Consider the following 12,453-nt stretch of genomic DNA (forward strand, 5'->3'; position numbering starts at 1 on the left):
GTCCTTCGCAGTGTGCTCCCCAGCCGCTCAGGCTGGCATCTGTGGTGAGCAGAGTCCACGTGGGGGAGGACATCCTCGACCCCTTGCTCATGTGGTCGGACTGCAGCCACCACCGTAACTGTGTCCGGACTCTGGCAGGCAGAGGTAGGTACGTGGAATAGTTCCGTAGACGAGGGCTCCAGCGAGAGAGCAGGGAGTGTTGGAGAGGTCTCATATGGGCCCTTGCCCAAGGTACCACTTCCAGGGTGGATGCCATGAGGCCAAGAACCTGCAGATAATCCCAAGCTATGGGCCGACTGGCTCCCATCAAGGACTGGGTACGCGTCTGAAGTTTCAACCTTCTCTTGGCAGTGAGACTGACTGTGTCTGCCTGGGTGTCAAATTGTACCCCCAGGTATTCCAGCGACTGGGAAGGCTGTAGGTAACTCTTGCTGAGGTTGATTACCCAGCCCAGGCTTTCCAGAAGGGCGATCACTCTGTCGGTTGTCCGAAGGCTCTCCTCTCGTGATTTCGCCCTGATCAGCCAATCGTCTAGGTAGGGATGGACCAGAATTCCTTCCCGCCTGAGGGCCGCTGCTACGACGACAACCACCTTGGTGAAGGTCCGCGGTGACGTGGCCAATCCGAAGGGCAGAGCCCGGAATTGGAAGTGGCGACCCAGAACCTTGAAGCGTAGGTAGCGCTGATGATCCGGATGGATCGGGATATGCAGGTATGCCTCTGACAGGTCTAATGCCGTGAGGAATTCTCCTGGCTGTACTGCGGCCTTGACGGAGCGCAGAGTCTCCATGCGAAACCTCGGGACCCGTAAGTATCGATTGACTGACTTGAGGTCCAGCACAGGCCGAAAGGTGCCCCCTTTCTTGGGTACCATGAAATAGATGGAATAGTGTCCAGAATTCACTTCCCAGGCAGGTACTGGGATGATGGCTTTCAAGGACAGGAGCCTCGCCAGGGTAGCTTCCAATGCCGCCTTCTTGTGTATGGGACATGAAGATTCCACAAACTTGTTCGGAGGGAGATGATGAAAATCCAGATAATATCCCTCCTGGATAATGGCGAGGACCCACTGGTCCGACGTGATCTCGACCCATCTGGGGTAGAAGAGGGTTAACCTGCCCCCTATGGCTCCGTCCTCCAAATGAATCGGCGGATTCTCATTGGGAGGCGCGGCCGGGACCTGAGCCTGGGACCGCTCCCCTCTTGCGCTGCTTGGTCCGAAAGGACTGATTCCTGGCCTGAGGCCGCGGAGCCTGGTAGCGACCCCTGTAAGGAATGAAGCGCTGTGAACTCCTGCCCCTGGAGGGCCTTGGAAAGGTGCGCTGGCCCCTTCTGAACCGATCTTCCGGCAGTCTAGGCACTGGAGAGGCACCCCATGTACTGGCCAGTTTATCAAGGTCGCTGCCAAAGAGGAAAGAGCCCTTAAAGGGCAATCTGGTGAGGCGTGTCTTTGAAGGCGCATCAGCTGACCATCTCCGGATCCAGAGCTGCCTTCTGGCGGCTACGGAGGATGAGATCACCTTAGCTGTTGTCCGGACCAGGTCTGATGCAGCATCTGTGAGGAATGAAAGAGCTGACTCCATGTCAGCTGCTGGAGCGTTGTTCCTAACCTGTGACAAACAGGCACGCGTCACCACTGTGCAGCAGGTCGCGATCCGCAAAGATAGAGCTGCCACCTCAAAGGTCTGTTTCAGAATGGCGTCCAGTCGCCGGTCATGAGGCTCCTTGAGGGCCATCCCCCCTTCAACTGGAATGGTAGTGCGCTTGACCACAGCACTAATCAAGGCGTCCACCTGAGGGCACGCCAGCAGGTCCTGGATAGCCGGTGCCAATGGGTACATGCCCGTCAGGGCCCGGCCCCCTTTAAAGGAAGCTGCTGGTGCCGCCCATTCTAAATCTATCAGTTGTTGTGCCGCTTGCAAGAATGGAAAATGGCGGGCTGTAGGACGAAGACCTTCCATCAGGGGGTTCTGCGCAGAGGGTACCATAGCGCTGGGACCTGTAATATCCAACTCCGCCAGACACTGAGACACTAGGTCGGAGAGATCCTCCTTAGGGAAGAACCGCCTCATGGTTCTATATGGCTCAATCCCTGGGGGACGTTCCCCCTCGTCCGGGAGTTCGGACTCATCCGGTGAAACCTCCTCGTCTGACTGAACTGGACTGTCCAGCGGCGGGAGGACCCGCTCACGATAAGGGCGTGAGGGTCCAGGAACAGGATCCGCGGGAGCCGCCACTGCAGCGGCAGCCACAGCAGCCGCTGCAGGCGCAGCCACCGCAGGAATCGCAGCAACCGCAGGAACCGCAGGGCCTGGACGGGAAGCCGTCTGCATCTGTACAAAGGCATGAATCCCCTTAAAGAGATCCACCCAGGAAATGGAAGCAGCCTCTAATCGCCGGGTTCAAGATCCCCCGGGAGTCCCGATTGGTCGAGACTGCCCGCTAAATCCGGGGTAGCCCCTGGGGAACTATCAGCAAATCGTGGCTGAGACTGGTCCTGGCCCGAGGGTCCCACAGCCTCCTCACATTGGGCACATAGGGAGTCCGGCTCTTCGCTGTGCGTGGCTCTAAGCTGGCATGCAGAGCAGAGGCCAAGGGCTCTAATGCCTGAGGCAGGCGGCACCGTCGCTGAAGCGTTCTGTTCCATGGAAAAGTATGCGCTGAATGAGAAGCAGCAATAATATATGCTTAATAGAACAGGCGCACAATAATAATAATAATATGCGGCAGCAATATGCGCCTAATACAACAGGCGCACAATAATAATAATATGCGGCAGCAATATGCGCTTAATACAAGCAGCGCACAATAATAATAATAATATGCGGCAGCCGTATGCGCTCAATTGGATGCAATATGCCCTCAGCAATATGCAGGTAGCAATACACGCTCAATGGCATTCAATAGGCTCTCAGCAATATGCGGTTAGCAATACACGCTCAATGGCATTCAATAGGCTCTCAGCGATAGGCGGTTAGCAATACACGCTCAATGGCATTCAATATGCTCTCAGCGATAGGTGGTTAGCAATACACGCTCAGTGGCATTCAATACGCTCTCAGCAATAAGGCAATATACGCACAAGGAGGAATAGAGCCGCGCCTATTACGGGCGCTCAATACCTGAACAAGGCCCACAAAATGGCGCCCTCCACGGTGTGCCACGCCGCCGATCCTCTGTACCTCGGAGACCAGAAAGAAGAGATGTACGCCTTACCTGATCCTCGGCGCTTCCCGGCTAGAACCCGGGCGGTCTCCGGCTGCGGGGGGAGAGGGCAAGTACCTTCACCGCCGCGTTTGAGGATATGCACCTGCTGCCTCGTCCACGCCGGGACCGAGGCGCCTCGTATGCCTCGCCCTGGGGCTATGTCCCTGCCGCGATTCGGCCACCGGACCGAGGACTTAGACCTCCGGGGGATCACGGAAATCAACCCGGGAAACTCTACTGGGGGAGGGACCTTAGGGTATCACCGCAGGAGTGCGGGGCTCGATGTGGTAGAGGTTGAAAGAAAGAAGAAAGTAGATTTGGAAATCACGCTCCGTGAGCGTGCAGGCTCTCCAAACTGCTTTGGAGACGGAAATTACTAAGTTGCTACGCTTCCTGTGGGGGTATATATACCCCGTGCTGAAGTCAGATCCGTCTCCAACTGCTAGCACGCGGATACTATACCCATTCGTTCTGAGTCCATCTGGCTACATGCCAGGAAAGACAGTTTGCCAATTACAGGGATATAGATCACAACAAACCAAGAATTCGGATGAAGACTTCGAGAAATCACCCCATCACGGGTCATAAGAGCCTTCTTCACTAAGGCAATCGCGGGGCTTGCGCAAGCGAGGTCTGTGAAGAACCCTAGCTCTGTGCTCTGAAGGCACTGCGTGAATCAATAGTCCTCCCGATATCGGGGGGGGGGGGGGGGGGGAGGGGGGGGAGGCCAGGGGGCCCGGGCCAAGGCTCGGGGAACAGAGGCCTTTGAAATGTAGCACCGGCCATGTCTTCTTCCTCGGAGGATCCAATAATGGGGATCGCTCCCGAGGGGGGCACTGGTGGCTGCTGGGAAACAAAGTCCCTCAGGCACCGGTTTCCTCAGGAGTGTGCCGAGAAGGGCGTCCAGATGTTCGAGTAGGGGCACCAGTGGTAGGGGTGGCTTGATGCTCCACAGAGCTTGGAGCACCACACTCTGTGGTGCAACTCCTCCTGGAAGTCTGGTGAAGCCAGGACTGAAGGAAGGGGACAAGGCATCACCGGTGCTTCCTTGGTTCTCAGAGGAGGCACGGTGCCTGGCACAATATTGGTGGGGAACGCCAGGGACTACCGGGTACATAGAGGAGGGGGGCCTCTGAGCCATGGAGGTCACTGCAGTGGCAGTACAGCAACTGCTGGTACCGCACCAGAACTGGAGCCATGCACCAACAGCGACCGGTGTCTATGCTTGCGGGATCTCCCACGGTGCTCTGCCCAGCGTGACGAACTGGAGGATCCCGATGTCCTGGAAACCAGTTATCAAGTGGTTCCCCTCGATCCCTGAGTGTTGAGAACGCCAATGTGGATGGAGCAAACATTTTGGAACTGAAAAGTTTCTCCATTTTGTCAAGGTGCGCACAACGGCCCTTGGGGATCATCTGGTCACACAGCTGACATCCTCAGATTTTGTGCAAGGCCCCCAAGGCAGAGGATGAAAGCCTCATGCGAATCCATGATGGACATGATCCACGGGCACTGGGGGACACTGATAAAAACTGGACAACATCATGGAAAATAACCAGCATGCGGTCAATGACCAGGGGCCACAGAGAAGTGGGATGCGAGGAATAGACTGCGAAAAGGAAGGAAACATTTTCTACCTACTGCGCCGAGGAGAGGTACTGACTTGTGAAGGGGGACCAGTCGATGGAATGTGAAAAAAAAATCCCGATTTAGACACAAAAAACGAGAAAGCAGCAGAGGTCCAAGAACTGCAAGGCATCTGCACCGCGGAAAGAGATTGAAGAGGGACCTCGTGTGGATACGTGGATAGTGGTATGATGGGCGCGCTCAGTGTGCCAAAGTTTCTAGAAACGTTTACAAAAGTTTTCCGTGCCGGGCTTCATTGGATGATGTCACCCATATGTGAGGAATACCATCTTGCTTGTCCTAGGAGAATTATCCTTGCTTATTGTGCTGATATATAATATATATCCTGTGTTTTGTTCATTTGTTCCCAACTGTTTTATTTGTTCCCAATTCTCATAAGTGTTTGCTTTTGTGCATATATTATACAGAAAACATAGCTTTTCATAATTTCACATAAGCTGCAGTCAGTATTGTTTTCTTAGTTGTTTTGGGTGATCCAGACTGTAAGGCAAAACCCCAATCCTTCTATCCACTACAGTAGCCTGGAGGGCTATAAACCAAGCAAAGACTCCACTTTGAAGGAACCCCCCCCCCCCCCAAGAAAAGTAGCTCTAGCAGTGCCAAGTCATCCAGGAGATTGACTAAAAGGTTTAGAGAGGTTCTAGCAACAACTGCATACATGTCATCAAGCAATGGAAAAGAATTCCAAAAAATAGGTCCTGCCACCAAGAAAGTTCTATCCAGAGTTTTAGAAAGATAGGCTAACTTTGCAAAGGGGATATCCAATAAAGCACAATGTACAGACCTTAACTCTTGGGGGTGAGAAGGATTATAAATGCATAGTATGGCACAAATCCAATGTGATATGGTATTCTTATGGATAAGCATGGCCACCTTGTATTTAATCCCCCACTGTATTGGTAGCCAATGGAGATAGTGAAGAACTGGGATAATGTGATCTCAAACTAAAACCAGTAAGGATGAATGCGGCTGAGTTCTGAATAACCGGTAAAGCTCTCAGTGAATTTGCTGGCAATTTGATGTAAATTGAATTGTACTAATCCAGGCCGGTGAAAACAGTGCTTAAAGAACCATTCAGAAGTCAAAAGGGCTTAGTAACTGCTTCAGTCTATGTAGCATTTGCAATTTGAAAAATGCTTTCACTACAATCTTAACTTGCATCCACAGTGATAAATCAGCTTCTAGCATGATGCCTAGATTTCTTACTTGAATCACTATGAGCAACTCATAGTCCTCAAAATTGAATACTGAGAAACTGTTACTAGATGGAAAACTGTTCAGGATAATCAGCTCTGCTTTCTCAACATTAGGAGCTAGTTTATTGTGAAACAGCCACTGTTTAACTGCAGGTAAGCACATGAACACCATGCTGAAAGTTGTGAACCATGCTGACATTGCCAGAATAAAATACTGTATGTTATCAGCATATGGCATGTAGCCTAGTCCTGAAAGCAGCTTACAAATAGGAGACATGTAGATGTTAAACAAGGCTTCTGACAAGGCCAATCCATGAGCAACCACCATGTCAGGATTTACTCCAGGAGGAATCTGCTGAGCCAACTTTCACATGGTAAGATTGACCTGGAAGGTAGGATGAAAGCTGTCTCAAATCGATGCTAAAGACCCCAATATTGCTTAACCAAGCTAATACCTGATGGCTGAGGGTACTGAATGCCACTGATAAATTATGTCTTGGTTCTATTTAACGTAAGCCACTATCAAATCCATGCCTAAATACAAACAATATTATTTCAGTACTTGCAAATTGCAAACTGGTATTGATTTAAGGTAGAATGTTCCTCAATGTACTCATTTAATTGCTCTTTAAGATGGCTGGGATTGGAGGATTAAAGGAAACTACATGGCCTTTATTTCATGTTCTAGCATTCTCTTGGTTTGCATCTACATTTTAATTCATGTACTTTCCTCTTGTTGCATCATTTTGTACATTTTTTCCTTTTTTTTTTTTATTAGCTCACCGGCGATCTTGGTTTTGGCCAACCTGAGAAGCCGCCAACAGATATCCTACATTATGATACCCAATTATAAAACATTTCTGGTTTCCTGGATAATTAGACTGCTAATGTCACTACCAAACCAAAGCACTGGAGAAAAAGCGAAGGATTTATCTGGAGATGGACAAAACAAGGCATCATCCCACAGCAAACACTCATAATTTAGGGATTTTCCCATGGGTAGTTTTTAATGGCTCATAATTCTAAATCATGATAATAAAACCTTGAAGACCTGGTGGTGCAGGGCAGGGCAGAGGAAATGACTAATTCCTGATAATTCCATCTCTAAGTAAAAATTCTTCCAAAACTCACCTGCAGCACCATTTCCATTTCCAACAACCACCAAGGCACTCACGGATCTCTTTCTTCCTTCCTTTGCTGTCATATTAAAAACACTTTTCACCTAAAACCCCCCCACCCCCCCCAAAAAAAAAAACATTCATATTAATTATTTTATAGCATTTATTTCATTAGGTGCTTTATAAAGGCATACATGTTAAAATTATGTTGACAAATGTTCCCCCTTTTTTTTTTTTTTTTTTTTACAGTCACTGATTTATAGAATCTTAGACACTGACAAAATAAAACCAGTAAGAAGTATTAGATACCTCCAAGAGAAATCAAATTTAATAATTAGTTTACGCACAGCTGAAACTGTTGTCTGTTATAAACCAAACAATTTAAATTTTATTTTTAAAATAGATTTTCATTTAGTTACTAATAATGATAAAGATTGTGAAACTGTATCAAAGGTGATATAATAAACCACCTATTTAAATCCTATTTTGTTAATCAGCTGTATACTGCCATCCAACTTTTTATGAGACATACCCTCCCAGTTGTTTCTGCTTCCCTTTTTCTTATATTCCAGCGGCTATTCATAGCAATACTATAGCTGTTTAGTGACTGAGTGTAGCTCAGAATATTACATGAAAATGCAGTGTTGCCTGTAATAAGTGTTCTGAGGAAAGCAGGATGTCCGTCTTCACACATAGGAGACATCAGACAGAGCCCGGCCTGGAACTTTGACCTAAAAAATTCTAGAGGTTTCATAGATGCCTTACTAGGCATGTGCAGCTGTAGTTGTCACCCTGCCCCCTAGGCAGAGTCCCTTAGTCCACAATATAGCTAACAGATGGAGAAACCAACTCTCAGGGGAGTAGGGTGGGTTTTGTGAGGACTGATATCCTCTTACAAGTAAGCAACTCTGTTTTCTCCGAGGACAAGCAAGATGGCAATCCTCGTACACAGGTGATTTCCAAGCTATAGGCTGCTCACAAAGGACAAAGTGGGGAAACCCACAGTATTGAAAACACCACCTTTCTCCCATTTGCCTGTGAGGCAGCTGACCCAAAAATGGGTCTAGGTGGGAAAAGAGTTGGATTCTACAAAACAAAACCAAAGAACAGACTAAGACACAAATACACCGATGCATAGCAGAGGCGCCTAAGGCAAGGTGTGATATGAAGTCCAGCAAAAAGAATTCTTTGCCTCACGGACTATTACAATCAGGGTTTTGAATCAGCAAATCAGGTCTCGATTTCCTGGACACAGGAAAAAGCCTAGAGAATCAACCAAGAGAACTCTTGGACGAAGACCGAACAGTTTCCTACGGTGTCACAAGAAAACTGAAAAAACAACTGGAGCTAGAAAGCCTCTGAGAAAGACACTACAGACCACCAGCATGTGAAGGACAGAATGTTTTTGCAGAAGCACTCCCAATGATTGGCTGATAAGCGCAATGGGCAGAAAAACCCCAAGCAACACTTGGAAGAAGCAGCGGCAACAATGACCAGATCTGTGGCAGACCTTACTTGCCATCCAATATAGACATCGAGGGTCAGGGGATGAAAGGCAATTCTTGAAACGAGATAGACAGCCCAAAAACCCCAGAGTAGGGGGTTAAGCTAGGTTTGAAGCTCACCCACACTTCACCCTGTCAGTTAGGCCTATCCATCCTGTTCACAGGTTAGTTCAGATGAGCAGGGAGGCACTTTGGTCAATCCAGCAAACACCACAAGGAGGTACACCCCAGGGCTGCAGGGATAAGACAAAAGCCTCTAGGCTGTATTTATAAACTCCACCTGAACAACTCACTGCTGATTCCAGTAGAGAGTTACCCCCACAAGGCAGACCTCTTAACATGATAGGAACAGCTGAAACAGAGTGAACCTCCTGGGGAAGAAATCCACCAAGAGACAGAAAGCAAGGATGCTGCATGTGCAAACCCCTGTAAAAACAAGATTTCTTTACTGTCCTGGAAATCTGAAGGGTACCAGGACAGGGTCTGTCTGATCTCAGAATAGTCTACCCAACAACATGGCCTAAATATTAATACCCAAGACCATTGTTACATATACTTTTCCTAAGGTATCATGCGGACTAGTAAGTGGAACAATGGTTGCATGAACCAGGATCTTCCTGCCCGCTGCTAAATTTTGAGGCCAAATTATTTGTTAAAATAATGGCAGGCAGACTCAGTGGGGTATTTCCTGAGCTTATTACTAGTGCACAGGTAGGCTTTGTCAAAGGGCAGGCCATAAGCACAAATATAACTAAATTACTCATCGCCATGGATGAATGTCAGACCCAAGTACAGGCAGGAATGCTTGTGGGTTTTGATTCAGAGAAGGCGTTCGATCGAGTGTCGTGGGCTTATCTCTTCTCTGCCTTGAGACGGTATGGCTTTACGGGAGAGATTTTACGGAGCATAGAGATTTTATACCATGACCCCAGGTCCGTGATAGTGGCTAATGGTCACGTCTCCATGGATTTTCGGTTATATAGGGGTACACGACAGGGCTGCCCACTTTCTCCTCTTCTTTATATTCTATCAATAGACCCTCTGCTCCGGAAGATCGAAGTGGATCCACAGGTTAAAGGGTTCACATGGGGAAAACAGGCTGTAAAAAAGTCTCTGCCTTTACAGATGATGTCTTGGTTTTTCTGACCTTCCTCCAGGAATTGTTGGAGCATGTCCTTCGCCATCAGAGGCACTTTGGCTCCTTTGCAGGTCTTAAAATAAATGTTGAAAAATCAGAGGCTTTGGACCTTTGTCCTTCTGTTAGGGCGAATTGGAAAGGGGATTTCCCGCTACGCTGGGCAGGTCCGACAATGCGCTATTTAGGGGTAAAACTGACCAGAGACATCTCTTTGTTACATACAGCCAACATACGACCATTACTGCAAATTATGGCTAATAAACTATGGGCTTGGGAAGTCCTTCCCCTCTCTTTAAATGGGAGGATTGCACTGTTGAAAATGATCGATTTACCACGCTGGCTATACATTCTCCAGCAGTTGCCTCTTTGGCTAACCCCGGCGGACATTACCAATATTAATGGCATAGTACGCCGCTTTTTATGGAGAGGGAAAAGGGCTAGACTCTCCTTAGATATACTAAAGTTGGGCAAATCACAGGGGGGTCTAGAGTGCCCAAGTTGGCGAGAATATAACCTAGCCTGCCTATTACATCACATTCGGGACTGGGTGGATGGGACGGGGAAATATACACCCATTGAATTTATATCTGAATGGCTTCATCCATACAGGCCGGAAAACCTCATGCAGGTTCTGGCTTCCCAAGTCCCTGATGCCTATACGCGGGCTCTGATTATCGACTCAGGACGGAAAGCTTGGCGTTTCCTGTGCCTTCATAAACTAAGACTGGGGAGGTATCTGACCCCTTATGTTACCTTGTGGGGAAACCCCCAGTTTCAGCTGGGTCTAGAAGGGCCAATATTTAAAATTTGGGGCACTAGGGGACTTAAGACTGTACAGCAGTTTTATGCCCCGGGCACAGGGGCCCTATGGAGCTTTGTGGAGCTGCAAGCTATTTATGGGCTCCATATACATGAATTCTTTGCCTACCTGCAGGTAAGGCATTACTTATCCCAAACCTTTGGAGCACAACTGCAAGAGACTGAGTGGGGAAGGCTGGAGGATGTTCTCCATGCGGGACGTAAGAGTGGGCACTCGTGCTCTATCTTTTCTAAGGCTCTAAAGGGCCTGACAGATCATTCTGCATTGCAGACCATACAGAACAAGTGGGTCCAACATGCCGCTGTTTATGTATCCTTGACAGATATTGCCCACAATATGATTGCATGTGATAAAGTAACAGAAAGTGTTACCCTTCAAGAGCTGGGGTTTAAAGTATGGCATTGTGTGTATATTTCTCAAGCACAACTATATGCTGCAAAGCTTTGTGAGTGATGTATGTATAAAATGTCGAACTTCCAGGGGCACGTATCTTCACAGCCTGTGGGAATGTAACATGCTGGTCTTATTCTGGGAGAGGTCTTGGCCAGACTGGGACAGATCCTGCAATTACAACTTCCCAGGGACCTCAAGCTGTGTCTGCTACGCATTCCACCAGATTCTCTCACACGCCTATCAGACAATGAGCAGCGGTTCTTATATAAGGCGCTACTGATCGCATTGCAGACAATAATGTCCATGTGGATTACCCAGGACCGCCCAACAGGTAGTCAGTGGCAGCCCGAATGGAGACTTTACTTCAACACGATCTGATGACAGCCAGCACTATGCAGCAGGAAGTGCGAATGACTTGTTTTGCGATGTGGCACAAATTCTGGTGGTCCCTCTCAGGTTCCAAGAGAGATTTATTACTTGGAGCTATAAATAACAAATACTGGGACTCTGCTGGGCATTCAATGACTCTGTAAGTTGACTTGGAGAGCTTTTTTTTTTTTACCTTCTTGTCTCCTGCTGTACTTGGGGGAGGGTGGCGGTGGGTTTCTGGTGTGTGTTTAGTTATATGTTATGTATTACGGCTGTTTATGCCTTATTGTTCTTGTTCTTGACAGTTCAGCTGTTCTAATATTGCAAAAATTCTAATAAAGAAATGAATACAAAAAAAAAAAAAAGAAATAAAAATAAACTACCATAAGGTAAAGAAAAACAGCTGCAGCTCCAGAAAAATCACAACAAAAACTGAGGAGAGAACAAAGCTGAATACCATGACCACAGGGCTCTGCAGGTTTGTCTTTTTGCGGATGACACAAAGATTTGCTCAAAGTGGACACGCCGGAAGGAGTGGAGAGAATGAGACGGGATTTAAGGAAGCTGGAAGAGTGGTCGAAGATATGGCAGCTGAAATTCAATGCCAAGAAGTGCAGAGTCATGCATATGGGGAGTGGAAATCCGAATGAACTGTATTCGATGGGGGCAGAAAGGCTGATATGCACGGAGCAGGAGAGAGACCTTGGGGTGATGGTGTCTAATGATCTGAAGTTGGTGAAACAATGTGACAAAGTGATAGCTAAAGCCAGTAGAATGCTGGGCTGCATAGAGAGAGGAATATCGAGTAAGAAAAGGGAAGTGATTATCCCCTTGTACAGGTCCTTGGTGAGGCCTCACCTGGAGTACTGTGTTCAGTTCTGGAGACCGTATCTCCAAAGAGACAGAGACAAAATGGAGGCGGTCCAGAGAAGGGTGACCAAAAAGGTGGAAGATCTTCATCGAATGACTTATGAGGAGAGACTGAAGAATCTAAATATGTACACCTTGGAGGAAAGGAGGAGCAGAGGTGATATGATACAGACTTTCAGATACTTGAAAG

At 48.0% G+C, this 12,453-nt stretch overlaps 1 protein-coding gene across 2 annotated transcripts in view; it reads right to left on the reverse strand.

Annotated features, from left to right (window-relative positions):
- Nucleotides 1-12,453, reverse strand: part of MRPS5 (mitochondrial ribosomal protein S5) — a 123,319-nt gene that overhangs the window by 47,817 nt on the left and 63,049 nt on the right. For both annotated transcript variants that reach the window (XM_029594337.1, XM_029594338.1), the window contains exon 6: nucleotides 7,182-7,272. In XM_029594337.1, the coding sequence (XP_029450197.1) occupies nucleotides 7,182-7,272 (91 nt within the window). The remainder of the gene's footprint in view (nucleotides 1-7,181; nucleotides 7,273-12,453) is intronic.

This window comes from Rhinatrema bivittatum, chromosome 3 (genome assembly GCF_901001135.1).
Source record: "Rhinatrema bivittatum chromosome 3, aRhiBiv1.1, whole genome shotgun sequence".
NCBI lineage: Eukaryota > Metazoa > Chordata > Amphibia > Gymnophiona > Rhinatrematidae > Rhinatrema > Rhinatrema bivittatum.